At 43.0% G+C, this 20708-nt stretch overlaps 1 protein-coding gene across 1 annotated transcript in view; it reads right to left on the bottom strand.

Moving 5' to 3' along the window:
• Nucleotides 1-14316, bottom strand: part of GPAT3 (glycerol-3-phosphate acyltransferase 3) — a 65502-nt gene extending 51186 nt beyond the window's left edge. Inside the window, exons 1-2 of the mRNA XM_004430907.3 lie at nucleotides 13894-14316; nucleotides 4779-4845 (exon numbers count right to left, since the gene is read on the bottom strand). Of these exons, the coding sequence (XP_004430964.1) occupies nucleotides 4779-4845; nucleotides 13894-14034 (208 nt within the window). The 5' untranslated portion in view covers nucleotides 14035-14316. The remainder of the gene's footprint in view (nucleotides 1-4778; nucleotides 4846-13893) is intronic.
• Nucleotides 14317-20708: the final 6392 nt, after the last annotated feature.

Here is a 20708-nt window from a genome sequence, read left to right as displayed (position 1 = left end):
AAACTGACCTTATTTCTCTTATCTATAGAATAGTTATTGGTTGTTTTGCGTCAATAACATTAAGAAATCATTAAAGGGATAATAGTATTGCGGTTATTTTTAAAAAGTCCTTTTTAAAAAATGCAGGAAAAGATATGAAATCTTTTTCGACTGAAATATAATTAACAAGACATAAAATCTTGTACCTGTTTTAAATACTTCAGCAAAAAATGAGGAGTGATAGATGAATCAAGTGTGGCAAAATCTTGACAAGTGTTGAACCTGGCTATATGGGGCTCGTTATATTATTTCTCTACTTTTGTGAACGTTTGAAAATTGCTGTCATCATCATCATCATCACCTTCAGGCACAATACTTACCAAGAGGAGTAGACTAATAAAAGCAGGTAGACATTTGGCTGTGATAGAGAAAATCTCAACCTATAATCCTTCCATATCCTGTAACTGGATTACCTTTCTCTCTGCAAGTAGCTAGATAAGTTCCAGTATTTATCATAAGATAACCCCATTAAATGCCTTATACTCCATATCTTTGAGGACAGCAGATACCGATATGTATGTAAAGAGTTTACACCAAGACAACAGTACTAAATCAACGCAGCTGATTTAAACAGACTATCAAGAACAGCCTGCCCAACACAAAAATGAGCATAGAAGAACAATATCCCTCAAATTTCTGTGACAAAATATTATCCCACATTTTCTGTGAATTCAAGAGATTTGATTAATGTTGATATAGCCAATGCTGTACAAGTATCAACATAGTTAGTCAAGTCTCACAGACAGAATTTCAAAAGTAAAATTAGAGAGAAATGTTTGGCAGCCTGAATTCTCTCTGAACAGGTATAACATCAGAAGCTTCACCACAGCATTTTGGCCTTTGTGTGTGTTTGGGTGGGGCAAGGGGCTGAGGGGCAAGAGATAGGGGGCAGAAGGGAAATTTAGCACACGGGCTTAATTAACAGTAGGCCACATGACCCAAAATCTTTCTTTGTGGTGCTGCTGGAGTAGAGCAATGTGGAGGCCCTGAGGAGGCGCAGGAATTTCCCACTGCCGACAATGCTGAGTCAGTCCAGCAAACACTCCAGGGAACGCTGCCAAAATGACAGAGCCATAGCCTCTGTTTATTTGTATTGTTTGTGACTCACTCCTCAGGCAAGGGCATATTTGGCCTTTGATCCTGCCTGTTGACTGTTGGTTGGTAATCATTCAAAATGTCCCGGTATCATAAAGCAATGACAGTGGAATTCATCTTGAGTCATGAAAATGACAATTAATTACATTCATTATCATTACAATCAACATTACTAACTGATTCAAGTCTGATAGCACAGTAAGTGCTGGAAATCAGTCAGGTACCCAAAGAGTTAGGCTGGTGGTTCTTAACAGTCAAATGGTCCCTTGCACTATTCACAACAGAGTAAAGTAAAAGTTGCTAAATTCTCAATCAGACCACATCCCAGGGTCCAAGGAGATGCATTTGTCCTGTGGCTGGAGATGCGAAAGCACAGCAGACGCAAAGAAGCAAAGAAGGCAGCACCCTTCTTCTTTCTTGTTTTAGCTTTCCAGCACATCAGCTCTCAGGAAACAAAAACTAGGGCAGAGGGTAACTCTATACTCTCCATTGAAATTGAATGTTCAGTATAACACAGTTACTTAAGCAGGGGAAAAAGATTTTTCTTCCTCATTGTTAATACAATGAGGAAAAGTCCTTAAACCTAGAAGAGTAAAGTGCAGTAACAGAGCTTCTTTTTTTTGGTGAGGAAGATAGGCCCTGAGCTAACATCTGTGCCCATCCTCCTCTATTTTGTATGTGGGATGCCGCCACAGCATGGCTTGATGAGTGGTGCATAGGTCCATGCCCGGGATCTGAACCTGCCAACTCTGGGCTGCAGAAGCGGAGCGCATGAACTTAACCAGTACGCCACTGGGCCAGCCCCCTAGAGCTTCTTTTTTGTGTGTGTGAGGAAGATCAGCCCTGAGCTAACATCCATGCTAATCCTCCTCTTTTTGCTGAGGAAGACCGGCTCTGAGCTAACACCTAGAGCTTCTTAAAGAGATCTTACTCATGGTCATATCTGAAGCTCAATAAATTAGACATTTTAGTAGAAGACACAATAGAATATGGCTAAAGACAGAAGAGAACTATTTAACCACAAGGATAATATTTCCCTAGGTTCAGCTTGCAGTTGGCTTATTCAGTAAAAGCACAGAAGAATTATAATCAAGAGGGGTTTATAATCAAGTGGAGAGGGAGACTTAAAAACTGTTTCAAAAAACGTGTTTCACTAAATAAAAGCACAGCAGAAGGAATTTATTGGTGCAGAAAATAAATGTAACTCTTTTCCCTGTTTAGCTAATCTCTCCCTCTCCATTTCCCAAACCTATCATCAGCACTGTATCAGTCAGACATCTCAAAATCACACCCACTCTCCTGGGTCCCTTGGCCTGCCTGTGACCCTTGCCTAAACACTGACCAGTTCAACACTGTCTTGTGCTACATCATTGGCAGCAGTACAGAGACATGATGCTCCGAAGGCAGAAGATTGCACCAGCCCAGCACACAAGTGCTCACTGTGTTTCATCACCCTCTGCCAGTCTGTCTAGGATTGAGACACTGTCTCCCTGCTGACTCCAAACAGCACACACCCTGGAACAGGGCTACCCGAGGAACATACGTCAGGATGGGCGTGGAGGTGCATACCACGCACAGCTGTGAGATTAACAGAGATGAAAGCAGCAAATATCAGAGCCTAAATTAGATCTCACATTGTCCTTTCCTTATGCACCTATTTTAGCATTCTTCACAGTGGCGTGTCGGATGCCTGTCTCCCCACGTCTTTACCATCTTTGGATCCCCTGTCAACCATACGGGTAGCAAATGTTCAAAACTGCAATAGTCAGTTCCCAATTTCACAGGCTAAAAGGAAGGGTAGCCATTCCGAATGAAATATGACAAATTTTAGGCACCAGCCTTACTCTAAACCATTATGATTTATATTTTCTCCTCCTGTTCACTTCCAGTATTTCCTGGAGGTGCCATGGAAGACAAAGACCAAAAATAGAAAAGACGATGCACAACAAAAAAAAAAGATCAAAGAAGTGAAAATATTCACTTCCATACAGGCTAAAAAAACTACACCAAGACTCCTGAACACCCTCCCCTAGTGACTTTTTAATCCTCTTAACCTACCAAATTGAAACACCTTGTGCCCTTTTAAATTTCTGGACCAACACATGCACCACCATGACCCCAATCCATAGGGCCCTGTAGACTCTCACTCAAGATCAATGACAGACCAAAGTCTCAAGTACAACAGAAAACCAGCAATTAAGTTTGTTCTCTCCTTAAATCATAAAGACACACGTTAAAAAACGTACCTGGAAAAATAAAAAATTAGTAGATCTGCTATAGCTGAGAGAAATCTGGCAATAACAAGAGGAGAGGATCAAGTATAGCCAGAAATATCCAATCTGTAAAAACGTTATCAGTGATAACACTTTGGTGTTTGAGTAGACACCATGAAGCTCGACCAGTTGCTTCAACCATTTGAACATAATAATCCAGTTACACAAAAACACACATTTTCACTCCAATATGCTATTGCCAAAACGTGATACAGTATACAATTTCTACAATTCCTCTTAGACAAGCCCCCAGAAGATAAATTCCTTCTAGTGAAGTGTTCAACATTTTGATCTTATTTAATCTCAAATTAGATGGGCATAAAATTGTTTCAACAACTATTTTTGAAAAACACATAAAGGCTTAGTCTTTTCATTAAATCTAGTGATTTATTTCTTCCTAATTTCATAGTCATCACTCCCATAAAATTCTACTCCCCTATAAACCCAGTGTCTTAATTCTTAAAATTTTTACCCCAAGTGAAAGGGTTTATTGAGATAAAGACAAAGTACACAAATAGAAGCAGGGACTGGTTAGCTCCGTTGATTTGTTAACTCACTTCTAACAAAACTTAAACAAGTTCTTTACACAGGACTTTTCTGAGCCTTTGTTACTAGGCAATATTACTCTCCAAAAGGAAGGTGTAGTATGTGGTGACTCCCAAGTTTGTTTCATGGGGAAGTTATTTTTTTATTTTTATTTTTTTTATTTTTTTTGAGGAGATCAACGCTGAGCTAACATCCATGCCAATCCTCCTCTTTTTGCTGAGGAAGATTGGCCCTGGGCTAACATCTGTGCCCATCTTCCTTCACTTTATATGGGACACCGCCACAGCATGGCATGACAAGCGGTGCGTCGGTGCACGCCCAGGATCTGAACCCGGGCCACCAGCAGCAGAGGGCGAGCACTTAGCCGCTAAGCCACGGGGCTGGCCCCAGAAGCTATTTTTTATTTCATATATTACCAATTAGCCTTTAGCAGGAAAAAGTATTCTAAGGAACATTATTTGAGAACCACAAATTACAATAAAATGCTAATGAAACCTCAAAAATAAGTTTAACTCCCAGGTAATCCAGTTGACCCCCTTTTCTTTAACCATTGACTACATCTTTAAAACCATGGTCAATCACCTTTAAATGCATGTCTTTAGAAATACCCTGTAAGAACACACAGAGGAACAGCACATATTACCTCCTTTACAGCAAACCTCATTCAAAACTCAGGCAGCTACTATTTTGCATATAGGACAGAATTATGAACAATCCAAGGCCCACAGAATGCTCTACTCTCTGCATATTTGAAGGTCACATTGGGTAGATATAAATCTACCCAATTTGGATATTTTAACCATCATAATGAAAAGGAAGACTTACCAACAGGAGCTGAGTTTTTAAGAACAGACTCCTTTGGGACTCCTTTTTCAATTCGTATTGTGGCCCACTGTTGAAAAAGGAGAAGTGTTAATTTAAACTGTTCCACAGACACAACACAGAATACCCAAACTATGCTTATATGGAAGTGAAATTAAACATTAAGCCCTGGCACTCCCTGAATTAAAGAAATACCCCAGTGAATGTCTGATGTAGCAGTATGCCAAATCCCAGGCATACTTATATTATATCTCTTATATTAGTTACTGATAATGCCCTAATAAAATGAGGAAAAGATTGTGTTGACCCTATTTAAACCACTCACACACATCTGGTACCCTCCAAAAACTACTCCTTGAAAAGGTCGTGAAACATGTCAGGCACAGGTTATGGCATCAAGACTATCTGCGTTTAAAGTTACTTAATCCCTCTAGGCCTCAGTTTCCTCATCTGTAAAATGAGGATAACAGTTTCTATCCCATAGGGTTGCTAAAAGGATTAAACAAGATTAACACACATAGAAACCTAAACTCGAGGCCCAAAGAATCACTATTATTTTCATAACAAATCAGGCATTTGAGGGTAAGACACTCAAAGAGGCCTAATTGCCTGCATCAGAGAGAAGCTTACAGAAGGAGGCAGCGGAAGACGTGGAAAGCTGGAAAGGAATCAGTGAAATCACTAACTCAAGAGATCACATGCCCACCTGGTCACTTACCTTTGAAGATACAGACGGAAAATATTATGATTATGCGGAAAAATCAACCCCCATTTGTTTTGACTGCACATAGGAGTGTAAAGAAATATACCAAGATGTGATTTGTTATTTTCTTCTTTATGCTTTTTTATGTATTTCCAAAATTATCTACCATAACATCAAAAATGGTAAGTGAACTTTGCTGACAGCATTCCAGAAAATCTCAATGGCTACTTTTCTAGTTTAGAAAAGGAGTAATTCAAATATTATTTAGATGCTTACAATTCCAGAAGCTAACAACGTCTAAATTGACTGATTGGGTAGGGGGATGAATAAGAGGTATAAGGCATTGTAATAATTATAATTAGAACTTAAGCACCCTTGGAGGGGTAAAAAGACAAAATTTATTAAATATATCAAGGCCAAAACCTCAGTTATTGCTAGACTCGGAGGGATTAAACAGAGAGGTAAAAAAAGAATTTCAAATAAATAAAAAAATAACTGTTAGAGAATAAATAACCTAAAACCCAGACATGAAAGTTAAGGAGTAAGGCATGATCTGACTACGTCAGGACTCCTGTATAACATCGCAAAGAGAAAAAGCGGAAACATGCCATTTGCATGTAGAGCATGCCCTATAAATAGCAGCCTAATCTTCTGGGCTTCAAGTGGCAAGTCACAAATGATAATAAGACTCGTCTTAATCTGCTTGCGTCCTTTTCTCTTCCTTGCTGATTTAGTGAAGGAGTTCTCCAGCTCTAGACTTACACCTCCCATCTCTTCTCAATAGAGGGAAAGGTTTATTTCCATAATTTTTCACTTTAAAGCTTTGGTACTTATTTGTAAGTAGACCGAAGATATGATGAAAATAAAATATTGTAAACAATCAATCATTGTTAACCTTGGAGCTCAGTTTCTTTATTGCAGGCATGTGATTTTATATTTTATATAAATAGTAATTACCTTAGACCAGGACAATTATTCCATGCTCATATTATGGAAAATATTGATATTTTATGGCTGTTATGGGCTGAACTGGGTCCCCCCAAAAAATCACGTTGAAGCCCTAACCCCAGTACATCAGAATGTAATTGTATTTGGAGATATGACCCTTAAAAAGGTGACTAAGTTAAAATGAGATCTTTAGGGTGGGCCCTAATCCAATCAGCCTGGTGTTCTTATAAGAAATTTGGACACACAAAGAGACACCAGGGGAGCCGGCCCGGTGGCATAGTGGTTAAGTCTGCAAATTCTGCTTTGGCAGCCCGGGGTTCACAGGTTTGGATCCCAGGCGTGGACCTAGACACCACTCATCAAGCCATGCTGTGGCAGCGTCCCACATATAAAATAGAGGAAGATGGGCACGGATGTTAGCTCAGGGCAAATCTTCCTCAGCAAAAAGAGGAAGATTGGCAATGGATGTTAGCTCATGGCCAATTTTCCCCACCAAAAAACCAAAAACAAATAAAAAAAAAAACCCAAAGAGACACCAGAGATGTGCACACACAAAGGAAAGGCCACAGCAAGAAGGCAGCCATCTGCAAGTCAAGGAGAGAGGCCTCAGAAAAAAAACAAACCTGCCAACACCTTGATCTTGGAATTCTAGCCTCCAGAACTGTATGAAAATAGATTTCTGTTATTTAAGCCCCCCAGTCGCGGTACTTTGTTATGGCAGCTTGAGCAAACTAATGCAGGAGCATTCCTCAAATAGCATGATGTGCTAGAAACAGCTCCATATTCCGTGACCAGACAAGTCTCAGAATGCATAACCTCTCCTGAAATGATGACTCCAAAGGTCTGTCCTACGAAATGCAGTTACAGTGTTCAAGACTAGAACATTCTAAGGTTGGAGGAGAAGTCATTTAATGCCAAAGGGAAGCTGTACTGGAAAACCATTTTCTTCTTCAGGCTTACTCTCCAGTGAAAGCGAAAAAGTGCCCATGCTTTGCAGCCAGCTATACACACGAACTACACTTCTGCCACTTCCCTGCTGTAATCATCTCAGACAGAAGACCTGAACCTCTTGGGGCCTCAGTTTCATCATCTCTAAACCAGAGAAAGTATAAAGGGTTGTTGTAAAAATTAAAGGAGATAATCTATCCAATGTGGCAGTAGGCCACAAAGTAGAAAAATGTTGGCTTCTTCCTCCTGCCCCACACCCCACACTTTAGGTACCAAAATGATCAATTTTTTCTGGACCATCAGTGCATCTCCCAATAAACAGCTATTTCTTTTTTACCATGCCAGCTTCTCTAGCTGATCAGGTAGGCCCAAATACAAAGGTAAAATACCACTTTCGAGGTTCTTAATCTCTTCCAGAGGCATCTCAGAATACATCCGCCTCAAGGCACCACGAAAGATACAGCTGTGTCTGCAAGATGGCCCTGAAGCACAATAGTGTCTTCTAACAATCCCTGTTCTACTCCCCATCTCACTCTCCCTACCAAGGAAAGTTGAAAGACACTTTCAATCAGGTTCTCACTCCACTTAATTTCAAAATCCTCTTGGATGGAAAAAAGTAGCTGTCTACAAGTCATCAAAAAGAAAGGGTTAAATCTGATTTTTCAAGTTTAGGCCAAAAGCTTGCAAAAATGTGACACTGTCACCTAGACTATTCACTCTTCAGTTTTTACACTAAAAACACATTTAAGAATTGACTAAGGAGAGGGAATGAAATGAGGAAAAATGCACAAAATTATATATAAATTCAAAATATTAGGCTTACTCAAATAATAGCTGGCCAACATCTGTAGCAAAATAAAAGTTTCTTGGCAGAGGCTGTCATCTTGGTGGAGCAAGAACTCAGGCTCTAGATTCAAACTAAAATTCTGCTTCTACCACTGACAGCTCTATGCCCCTGCCCAGATAATTACCTCTCTGAACCTTCATTCCCCAATCTATCAATGAGAATAATAATAGACCCTATCTCAGAGATGTTGTGGAATTAAGTTAAAAGAAAAGTACATTGCTTTGGTAGCTTTTCTTTATTATTACTTTCCGTCATACTTTCTGTATTTCCAACACTAAGGATAATACGTAAGTATTATAATAACAGAGGTGTTACAACCACCTGTGAATTATTGACGTGCCTTTTAAAAAAGATGGAAAGGGCCGGCCCCGTGGCTTAGTGGTTAAGTGAGCGCGCTCCACTGCTGGCGACCCGGGTTCGGATCCCGGGCTCCCACCGGCGCGCTGCTTCTCCGGTCATGCTGAGGCCGCGTCCCACATACAGCAACTAGAAGGATGTGCAGCTATGACACACAACTATCTACTGGGGCTTTGGGGGGAAAAAATAAATAAATAAAATCTTTAAAAAAGATGGAAAACTAACTGGTGGATGGAGGAGAGGGTAAAAGGAAAGAATAATAATAAAAATAAAAGGCAGGAGTAGTCTGCTCTGAGTATGGGTGCTGACAGCAAAGATCTGAAGGTAGGTTAAATCTTAGCCACATAGGAGAAGAAAAACAAAAAACAAGACCAAAATTGTTCCAATTCAAACTCCACTAAGACCCGAGCACCTATTATGTATCCAGTGCTTTCATTTACTTCTCCTCATTTAATCTGCACAATAACTCTATGGGGCATATTCCTATACACACACGTAGAAACTAAGGCTGAGATGTTAAGTGACCTGCCCAAAGTTACATAAGCAGAAATTTGGAGGAAGCTGTGCATGCTTCCAGCTTCTCCTCAAAAGTTGGGGGCGGGGGGGTGGCCAACCCTGATGGCCTAGTGGTTAAGTTTGGCACACTCCACTTCAATGGCCCCAGTTTGGTTCCCAGGCACGGACCTACACCACTTGTGGCCATGATGTGGTGGCGACCCACAAACAAAATAGAGGAAGATTAGCAACAAATGTTGGCTCAGGGTGAATCTTCCTCAGCAAAAAAGAGGAAGACTTGCAATAGATGTTAGCTCAGGGAGAATCTTCCTAAGCAAAAAAAAAAAGTTTAGGGCAAACTTAGTCCACTGACATTTATTATCTGTCCATTACCTGTATTATCTGGCTAGATAAGATCACTTACACAGCATTCCCCTACCTTCTTCACCATCAATCCTACATTCTCTTCCCACTCTTGATTTCCCTCTAATCATGAACCTTAGGCCAACAAATAGCAATCCTTCACCACCCTTATCCCCATCATTAACCTTAAGTTCATATTTCAATCTCTAATCCATGCTCCTGTTTGATAAACATAAAAACTTCACACACACCCTCCCAGAGATTCAGATACATACACCCTACCATCTAGATGGACTACCCTCTACACATCCCCTCAGCCAGTAGTTTTACTTTTCATAGTTTGTATTTCTAAAACAATTTTCCCCACTATATAGTTATAATGTTGACATATATACTCCTAAGAAATTATTATATACCCCTGAAAATCACTGGTTTAGAGACTCACTAAACTTACTGTAAGCTAAGAATTCAAGCCTTGTTCTCAAGTAGCTTACCATATCACAGACTTATGAACACATCTAGAGATATTCAGCAATGCAGAGGGTGGCATGCAGTAGGTGCTCAATAAATAACTATTACCTGAACTGGTGAGCTAAGCAGGAGTAAAAGACGAGCATAGAGCTGAGTGAGTTACTTGACAATCTGCAATTACCACAGTCAGCTATTCAGAAGGTACCCCACACACATTTCAACCTCCAGAATTTGAGTTTTTGGTTATGAAAAAGCCACCCATTGTCAACAAAACTTATCAAACTAATCACATAATGTACAAAACTAAATGACCTTTTTTTTTTCTGGTGAGGAAGAGTGGCCCTGAGCTAACATCTGTTGCCAACCTTCCTCTTTTTTCACTTGAGGAAGATTAGCCCTGAGCTAACATCTCTACCAATCTTCCTCTATTTTATATGTGGGACACTACCACAACATGGCTTGATGAGTGATGTGTAGGTCCGTGCCCAGGATCCGAACCCACAAACTCCGGGCAACCAAAGCAGAGCATGAGAACTTAACCACTACGCCACCAGGCAGGCCCCTAAGTGACCTTTTAAAATGGTATGTAAAAACAACAACAAACAAACACATAGAGACAGAGATTGGATTGGTGGTTACCAGAGGGCAAGGTGGGAGGGAGGAGGGCGAAAGGGATGATTAGGCACATGTGTGTGGTGATGGATTGTAATTAGTATTTGGGTGGTGAACATGAGAACACGATGTAATCTATGCAGAAATAGAAGTATAATGATGTACATTGAAATTTATGCAATGTTATAAACCAATGTTACCGCAATAAAAATATTTAAAAAAACAAATAAAAATAAAAAATAAAAATAAAATAAAATGGTATGTAAACTGGGGGCCAGCCCCATGGCGTAGGGTTAAGTGCACACACTCTGCTGCTGGCGGCCCGGGTTCAGATCCTGGGCGAGCACCGACGCACTGCTTGTCAGGCCATGCTGTAGCAGCATCCCACATAAAGTGGAGGAAGATGGGCACGGATGTTAGCCCAGGCCCAGTCTTCCTCAGCAAAAGGAAAAGAGGAGGATTGGCATGGATGTTAGCTCAGGGCTGATCTTCCTCACAAAAAAAAAATAAAAACAAACAAACAAACAAAAAAATAGTATGTAAATTGTAACCAAGGAGACCTGAGAAATATCCAATTCCAATCAAAGAGCCCAAAGAACATTCTTGGGACTGGAATGCAGAAGAAAGAAAGAAACAACCAAATCAGTTGAGAATGTATAAGGAATAACAAGTAACAGAAGGGCTAGGCCTTGAATGGAATCTACAAAAAGATAGGGTATTCATTTAGAACTAAAGATGTTCCGGGGCCGGCCTGGTGGCGCAAGCGGTTAGGTGCGCACACTCCGCTGTGGCGGCCAGGGGTTCGCCGGTTCGGATCCTGGGCGCGCACCAACGCACTGGCTGGCAAGCCATGCTGTGGCGGCATCCCATGCAAAGTGGAGGAAGATGGGCATGGATGTTAGGCCAGGGCCAGTCCTCCTCAGCAAAAAAAAAAAAAAGAAAGAAAGAAAAGAGGAGGATTGACAGATGCTAGCACAGGGCTGATCTCCTCACAAAAAAAAAAAAATGTTCTAACACTAAACAATCAGCACAATTTTTAAGAGAATTATACCTACAATAGGAAAAAACAATCCACAGTACTCCTAACAACCCCCTCCCCCAGAGAAATGTCTTTGAAACATCTAACGCTCTTCCAACATCTAACGTTCTTCTAGTTGAAAGATGAAAAGCCCTGGATTGCCATTTTGCTCTCCTGTGCCTAAAGCAGGTATCACTGTGGGATCACAGCTCCTTCCTGATGAGCCCAACTGCTCCCAAACACAGGCGCTCCAGGCAGCTACCACACCTAGAGTTGGCTCACAAAATGAATCCCCATACTAATTCCATATATGCCAAGCAGCTCTCTGACCTAACAACACAGTCTTAGCAAAGAGGCTGGTTCCTTACGCTGCCGTCTACCTGGTTTCCAAGCTAAATGGTGTATCTCCCACTACAATTAGAAAATTGGCATTTTTGAGAGTCTAATTAACAAGGAGTGCATCTCTGAAAGCCTCTTCAAATCTAGATGGACAAAAATTAAAACACGAGACCCAGCCAAACTGAGGACCAGATCCTGGACTGGAGATATCCCAACAAAGCATAGTAGGTACTTGCCAGGCTGACAGCAAGTAGCTGGCCTCTCTCTACATCTCTTTAGCTGAAACTTGAATTACTAAAGCAAGAATACGGGAGTCAGCATCTGGGAGCCAGTGGGTGCGATCTACCTTCACTCCATTCTCACTTGGGGTATAAATTCCAAAAGACATTGCTGTATGGGAGAACAGCTGAATCATTTCAGAATTCCCCCAAGCTACGGGAAGAGTATTCTGAAAAAGAGCTAACAGTAAGAAGCAGCTAAGAAATTCACAGCATAGTGTGACCAAGTTCAGAGTGTGAAGTCAATAAGAGAGGTTCAAAACTGTGAAATATCTCCCAAGTAGAAACAACAGAACTCTTAAAATATGAGGGCTGAGGATGAAGAATCAAATATAACTTCAAAGACTAGACAGAAAAATAGCCACCAAGAGAAAGTGCAACAAAAATCTGGTAAACCAGAGATTAGCAGGTAGAAGAGATTTGCAGGAGATGAGTAGGTGGGAGATTGGCCAGTTAGAGGTGTATATCTGAGAGCCACCCTACTAGCTGTGGGAGAAGAACTGATAAAGCCAAGTCCTGGGGGCAGACAGAAAATAAGGGCAGAAAAATGAGAACCCATATTACAAGTTACTGTAGAAGTTAGAGAAACAGGATGCTAGAATCTAAATAATAATATTATTCTTTTAATAGCAGCAAACACTTAACGTCATACCTAACATGTATAGGCACCCTTCTAAGATGCTTGACATGTTTTTAACTCACTTAAACGACCCTACGGAAATAGCTGTTATTGTTATTTCTATTTTATAGATGAGGAAAATGAGGCACAAGAAGTAGGTGACTTCCCTAAAGTCACATATTGAGAAGCAGAGCTGGGATTTTGGTATCAAATCTAAGCAAATCTGTACCCAGAGTCTGTAGTCCTAACCACTAGGCACAGGCCCTCTCCTCAGTTAAGACTTCTGTCTCCACCACTTAATTCAAGCAAACCACTGAACCTCTCTGAGTCTCAGTTTCCTTACCCGTAAAAGGGGGATACACTTGCCCTCCCTACCTTCCAAGGCTTTGGGGAGCATCTGAGGAGAGAGTAAGCGGGAAAGCCCTCTGTAATTTCATCAAGCCCTGTCTAAGGGGAAGCTGCAGTTGCTCCCACCAGACTCACTTCCATCTAACACTGTTCTTCGCAGAATTTGGAAAGAAGAGTGTAGGGAGAGCTGAGGTCAAAGAATATACATTTTCAACGACATCTGAAGTGCCATGGATTAGATAAAATCTCCATGACTCCGTTAAATATAACCAGATTTCTTTCTATCATCCAGCAATAGCCTTCTTATCTTGTGCATAAACTAGAACATGATGCCTTTCTGGACAGGATGACTTAGGACAGGAAAGGACCTCTGAAACTCAGGGCTGATAAGACTAAAGAAGGTCAAGTGATGTCTGCACTGCATCATGGATATAAGGAAACGGATATAAAAAGTGGTCGCACTGTTATTGTAATCGGTAAAAATAATAATAATAGTAACAGAACAGGAGTTGGGGTGGTTCTGTCTTCAATGAGAGGAACAAAAGCGTGGCCCAGTGGTCTCAGCTGGGATCCCTCCAGCTCTACGGGAGAAGCTGGGACGGTGTCTTCGCGCTACTGCGGAGGAGAGCACACCCCTGCGGACCGCTGACCTTCCCAACTGGTCCCCTCGAGTCAACTCGGCTCTCACAACTCTATCCTCGGCCCCCACTACCCCTGGTTCTCCCTGAAGCCCTCCGAGGTGCGGGGGCGCCCTATCCCTCCAGGTACTCACCTCTAAGGTTTTCACCAGGATCTTCATGTAGATCTCGGAGATGCCCAAAGACACGCCGAAGGCCGAAGGCAGGAGGATGAGTCCGAGCACCAGCGTCAGCCAGGTGGAAAGAATCTTCCCGGCCAGCTCTGCGCCCTCCATGGCTCGGGGCACCTTCTCAGAAGGGGTCTACGGAGGAGGCTCGAGCGCGACAGTTGTCCCTGTCCCCAGTCAGGCGGCAGCTCCGGGAGCAGAGGCGCGGAGCCAGGCTCCGGAGAGTCAGCGCCGCCGCCTCCCGGCACTCACCTCTGCAGGGAAAAGAACAGAGGAAGGAAAAAACTTTCAGAACGACAGCAATTTCCTTCCTTCCTCTTCGGGCTCCTCCTCGTCCCGGCCGGTTAACTCTTTCTCCGCTGGAGGCCCAGGACCGCGCGGGAGTCCCCGCAGCGCGCGCAGACCTGGGAGCGCCGGCCGCAGGACGGGAGCGAGGGACGAGCGCAGGGACACCGCGACGCGGGCGAGGCGCGCGAGCGCAGCCGGGAACGCGCCTCACCCTGTGCCTGCGTTCCTCTGGGTGGCGATTGCGACACTCAGCGGGTGACTCACCAAGGCCCTCCCGGAGCGAGGATCCCTGCGGGCTCACCGCACCACAGCACACGGGCCGCCGGCGGAACTGGCCCCAGGCCGAGGACTGGCTGGTGGCTGGCTGCGCTCGGGCGCCCGGCGCCCTATTTCTGCACGCTGCCCTCGCCCCACTTCCTCCGCCACCCAGCGGGGAGCTTCCAGGCGGGAAGTGCACCGAGAGCGCCGCAGCCTCCTGGGCGGCCGCCCGTCTTCCCCGCGCCCCGCCTCCCCCTAGCCATCTCAGCAAGGGTCTTTTAGGGAGCAGAGTTTTCATCTGTAAATGTTAGCATTTTCTTCACCCCCAAAATGAACTATTGACGTGTCCGGGACGCTTGAGAAGGTCTTGTTTGTGTGGGTGTAAAACGACCTCTCGGAAGGGCTTTCAAGGAGAAGGAAATTTCTGGCTGCTGAGCCGCGGTTCACGCCGCTTCCACGTCTCCCACACCTCCTACCCCTCCGTCCCCTACGGAGCTCTGGGACTCTATCTTGCTTATCCGGAGAGTACAAAGCTCTCTCCACGAGTCGCCTACTTCTCTCAGCTGCCATCTCCCTGGCACAGAAATCCTTCGGCTGAGGGTCGCTTACTTGCTGGGAGAAGATTCCAGCCACAGCTTCCCTTACCACTCACCCCACACTGTCAGCGCACGGAAGCTGCGGGAAACGCCAGACCGGCTCAAGCCTTCACCAAGCTGACGCGCGCCGCCTGGTATTCAGTCCCGGCACTGCTGCGGTGCCAGCCCTTACTAGAACAATGAAGGGCAAACCCTATATGGGTATTGACTTCACTGCAGTTCATGTCCCTTAGAGACTTGATTCGTTTTTAAGAATGAGTATAAAAAAGGATGTTGAGACTGTAGTAAAGAAAATCAGGCTGCCCAGGGTTTCCAGATCATCACTGAATGAGACCCAAATCTCGTACAGGTCTCTTTTGGGTATTATTTCAAGCTGGAAAAACTGGGAGGGCCAGCGAACTGAATTGAAACAGTGTTGATAGTAAATACTGCAAAGAAAGCTGCCCCTGCCCAGGGTGTGAGGAAGTGGAGAGCTAAAGGGAGGAGAGCAGCCCCCTGCAAAGAATGTAAATATTTGTCCTCTGCACGTCTTGCCAGGTAAGTATCAAAACTCCCCTCTCCCACCAAGAGGGGAAAATAATTATAACTTGGTCATAAAAACCAACTTATGAACGAAGAAGTTTCAGGCACTTGGCTTTAAAAAATTAAACCTATGAAGAGTCTGCCAGTTTACAAAAACAAGGAAAACACAATTGCCAAAATCTGTCCAAAGTCTTTGCTGAAAACAAACATATTTAGCACAAAACCTCAAAGATTATATTGACTCATTTAACACTATACATTCAGGCAAAACTCTTAGCCTCCTTTTATTTCCTCAAAGAAAGATGACTAAGGAATGCTGAATGACTGTCCCAAAGTTTACCCAACCAAGTCCCAGTGCAGGCAGCTTCATGTCAAGATGGCATCTTTCTGCCCATTCAGACTCAGGTGCTGAGTGCCCACAATCTGCAATGATTTCTGTTGCTCATAACCAAACTCCATGAACTGGTTTTGGTTTTTTAGTTTTTTTCACTATCATGGAAGAATTATTGTCCCACAAGAGAATGGTGGAATGGAATTTGGAGTCTTAGATTGACTCCAGCAGACACTTAGAAGCGTGAGCAACTCCTATAGTCCTGCGCTGCAGCTTTCTCATCAGTAAAATGAATTCTTTTTAGGGTCGAATGTGATTAGAGTATAAAACTGCTTTGTAAACGACAAAGCTCTATACAGAGATCAGAAGGCAGCCTGGTGTGAGTATGAAAGCTCTCCATCTTTTTCTCAGGTAAAACACAGGAGAGCCAAGATAGGCTCATCTTTGCCCCGATGAGGGAGAGAGAGGGTAGAGAAGAAATGGTGGGTGGTCCCAGTGCTCCCTTTTACTCACCTCACTCTACCCCTTGAGGCTCTTTCAATTAAACCTAGGTAGGACCCTCCTCCCTTCCTGTAGTTAGGACACCCTTCACTTACTGTATTAGCTTTCTAGGGCTGCCTTAACAAATTACCACAAACGTAATGACTTAAAACAACAGAAATTTATTCTGTGGGTTCTGGAGGCCAGAAGTCTGAAATCAAGGTGTCTGCAGGGCCAAGCTCCCTCCAAAGCCTCCAGGGAAGAATCTTTCCTTGCTTCTTCCAGCTTCTGGTGGCTCCCAGCATTTGTTGGCTTGTAGCAGCATACCTCCACTCACTGTGTCAGTCTTCACGTGGCCTTCTTCCTAACTCTCTTCTTCCTTTCTCCTCTCTTATCAAGACATTTATCATCCTGGACTAAGGACCCACCCTGATCCAGGATGGTCTCATCTCGAGATCCTTTACTTAATTATACTTAATCTGCAAAGAACTTTTTTCCAAATAAGGTCACATTCACAGGTTAGGATTCGGGCATATCTTTGGGAAGGCTACAGTTCAACCCGCTACGATTATCATCTCTATAAACTGGGGATAATAACACCTACCTGGAGAGGTTGTTATTGGGATTTGAGATTATATATTTTGTTGAGCTAAAGAAATAAAACAGCTAGTTATTTTACCAGCAAATTGGGTATATTCGGGAATAGCAATTTGGGACGAACAAGCTATAGCAAAAGCCATAAGCAAGTCCAGCAAGCAAAGGAGAGGAATTTTATAGATAAAAAGGAGGAAATTGGGAGAAGTTGTTTTGAACAAAAGTCCATTGGTGGAAAGCAAGTTCAGGTTGGTGATGGTTTCTGATTGGCTGAGTTGCTAGAGTAGTGGATCTCTTGTTGGGATTGATACATAAATGGCAAGCAATAGGATATACTGGAGCATATGAGGAAGCCATTTGGGGTAAAACTAATTCGGCCTGAGTTTGTTTTTCCAACAGGGTCTGTCGCCTTTAAACATGCATTGTGTATCTGCTTTACCATGTCCCAAGGAGAAGAGTAAATGCCCTTAAGATAATGATGCAACTTCCCCCACACTGGCATTTCCTTAAGGATAAGCATTTCTCCCTGGGCTAGGATTTGATTGCTGCACTCATCCTGTGACCACCCAGCTCGAGACAGCAGACCTGCTCCCCGCTGTGTCCATCAGTAGCTATTCTGGTAGAGCAATCTGGCAGGGCAATCTGGCAGGGCGATCTTGTGGCTATTGTAAAAGGGATATTGCAATCGCATGTGATTGCACATACTCTTTGACGGTATATAACCGCTCTGTACACCCCACTTCTTTGGTGCCCTTCCTTCCTTGGGGAAGGAAGCCCCCGGGCTATGGTCCTCAAAAGTTAGCTCATAATAAACTCACCCCAATTTTGATTTGTAGATTGATTCTGGATTATTTACATCAACAGGATGGAATGTACCTCTCTTCCTATTGGGGTCTGTAATTGACTATTTTTCCTGTTGAGGACTTCTTTACTGTTGGGGTCTGTAATTGAGGAGTCTTCCTGTAATTGACCTGGAGTGGTAGCACGTGATAGCTCCCCCTTCTGACCTCCTGACTCGGTTTAAATGAGGTTTCCTTTATTCAGTTTCACAATTTAAAATTTAGATGATAGTAAATGCTCAATAATGAGGTTGTTCAAGACAATCTTGTTTTTCACTTGTTGTCTGGGTATATATTTTAATAACGCTTCCTTTCGCTCTCAAAAATGTCCTGGTTTGAGTGATAAATCACATGGTTCCCTTATGCTTCCATAATTTCTAAGATTCCTTCCAGTCCTAAAATATTAGATTCTTTGACGAAACTCAGTGTCAAGTGCATGCATTGCTCCTTGTCAACTTCTGAGGCCAAATAAAGTTGTATTGGAGAATGAAGGGATTAGCATTTAGTCCAGAGCTTCTCAAATTTAATATGGGTAGGAATCCTTGGCTCTCTTGTTAAAATGCAGATTCTTAGTCAGTAGGGCTGGGATGAGGCCTGAGATTCTGCATTTCAACGAGTTCCCAGGTGCTGCTGATGTTTTTGGCCTACAGACTATGCCTTGAGTAGCAAGCCCTTAGAGTATGGACAAAGAGGGGTGTTTTACATTTGACTGATAATAAAAGGCCATCAGGGTCCTGGTAAGTCTCTGGGAGCCAACACCAAAAGAACTGATTCTGAAGAGCTCACTCTACCTGAAGACTCACTGTATTATTTGTATCTCTTCATACCCCTGCTTTGACAGCAATTGTGGGCAATGTGAAGAGAGGGGTTTAGGCGAAAAAGCTTTGAGCAAATGTCGATACTGTCATGAATAGATGCTTATGGCAAAAAAGATGCCATAGTTGGAGCCAAATGACGAATATTGATTTAATTTAAGAAGTAGGGAAGAACTGAGAAATCTGAGGGTGAAGCAGATTGCTGACGCATTTTATTAAATGGACAAGTTTTGCATTTCTCGTCTGCAGTCTCTCTACGAAACCTCTCTTTTCTCAGATTTCACACCTTTCTTGGGTCTTCATCATATCTTGCCTTGATTTGTGTATTTGCTTCATCATCCCACTATAAACTGCTTAATATCAAGAACAGCATCATTCATCCGTAACTCCCTGCCCATCATTATTCTACCCCTTCTCCACCTGCACAAAATTTTACTTCATGCCACACTACTGTTGAAAGCCAGCAGTGACTCCCTAATGGTCACAAATTAAAGTCCAAATATCAAACATCTTAGGCTAGATCTTGAAGCACTCCAACTTTAACTTCCATAACATTCCAACAAAACCTTTCTCACCTTCACCTGGTTTCTGCAGGATTTCCTCTTCTCTGGGTCTTTGATCACATCACAATGCCCCCCCACCCTCACCCCTCCCTGCCCCACCCCCACACACCCATCCTGATCTCTCATCCAAATCCCTCACTCCACAGTTTAAGGATACAACATAGGTATCCCTCCAGTTGCTGAGTATGTCTATTCCAATTATGCATTCCAGAACTGAGGAAATGACCACAGGATGGATTCAGGGACTCACTGGGCCCACTGTTAGATGGACCTGAGCTAAAACTCCATTTTTTCACCTGACATCCGTAAGTTCCTATTTCCACTGATAGACCAGAGTGACATTTGGGGTCTCTAGGTGTTAGTATCAATTCAGAAACAGTGTCCAGTAGTCCCTGAAAAGTCTGATTATTTCCCTTTCTTCAATGCACACTCTGGTAAATGGTTATAGGCCCCTTTAGGGAAGACTGGGAGACAGGTTAACAGTATAGAACTTTGGCAGTCCTCAAGGGGACCCAGCCTCCCTGTCTTTCAAGTGGTTCTGGGTGTGTAAACTGGCTCAAGTTTGGGAATTAATTGAGAGACTACGACTATATGTTGTGATTCAAATTGGACTTCTGTTTACTAAACCTAGATCTCTTCCACTTGCACAGACTACAACTGAGAATTTAGTAGACTGCCCATCTATTTCTTTTGATCAACTAGTCAACACCACAGGTTTCTTCAAGTCCGACTATTCTGATTACTACTTTGACTCTGCTGTCCATTACAGTTATCATACTCACCTTGTTTTTGGCAATTAAGTGCAGCCACTTGGCCCTGCCTCCCTAAGTCCCATTATCCCCACTGGATTTAGAGATCCCAGTTCAATGGTAGCAGTTCCCTCTGTAAATTCTGACCTACAGAGAAGAGCAACCATAGAGTTCTTCAAGGATTCTGGGGCTCCCCTCACAAATTTATTTCTCACAGTTGAGGTACAAGGTGTACCTTTGGACCTTCTCAATGTGAGTCATCAGGTCTTACATGATAAATCCACTCTAACATTCCAATCTTCCTAAGCCTTTGAATACTTTCCTCTACAGTATACCTGTTACGCCACAAAATTGAGGTTCTCTGCCTGATGTGCATAAACAAGCCAATTCATTATGGCATCAGCCTTTGGGGGAGAAATCAGCTTTTATTCTGTGAGATCATTCTGTAGGGAGACAGGGGGCATGTGCCCTCAGATCTTCTCCTCGGTTCAGGATTTGGGGCAAAATTTAAGAGGTTAGGGAGAACAGGCTGGCCCATGGAAATGCTGGTGGGATAGTTTTTGATTGGTGGGCTTCAAACATTTATGGCAAGGTTTTAAACGTTTATGACAGGGTTCTAAACTCTTATGATGGGGTTCTAAACATTTTTGCATGAGGTGAGGAAGGAATTTTAACACCGGATCTTCCTGAATGGGGGACCCCTTGCTTCTGATAAGAGTGCAAGTTTCAAGTTCCAGTCGTGTCCTG

This window comes from Ceratotherium simum, chromosome 8 (genome assembly GCF_057802395.1).
Source record: "Ceratotherium simum simum isolate JZ-2026a chromosome 8, ASM5780239v1, whole genome shotgun sequence".
NCBI lineage: Eukaryota > Metazoa > Chordata > Mammalia > Perissodactyla > Rhinocerotidae > Ceratotherium > Ceratotherium simum.
This window is presented reverse-complemented; position numbering and strand designations above follow the sequence as displayed.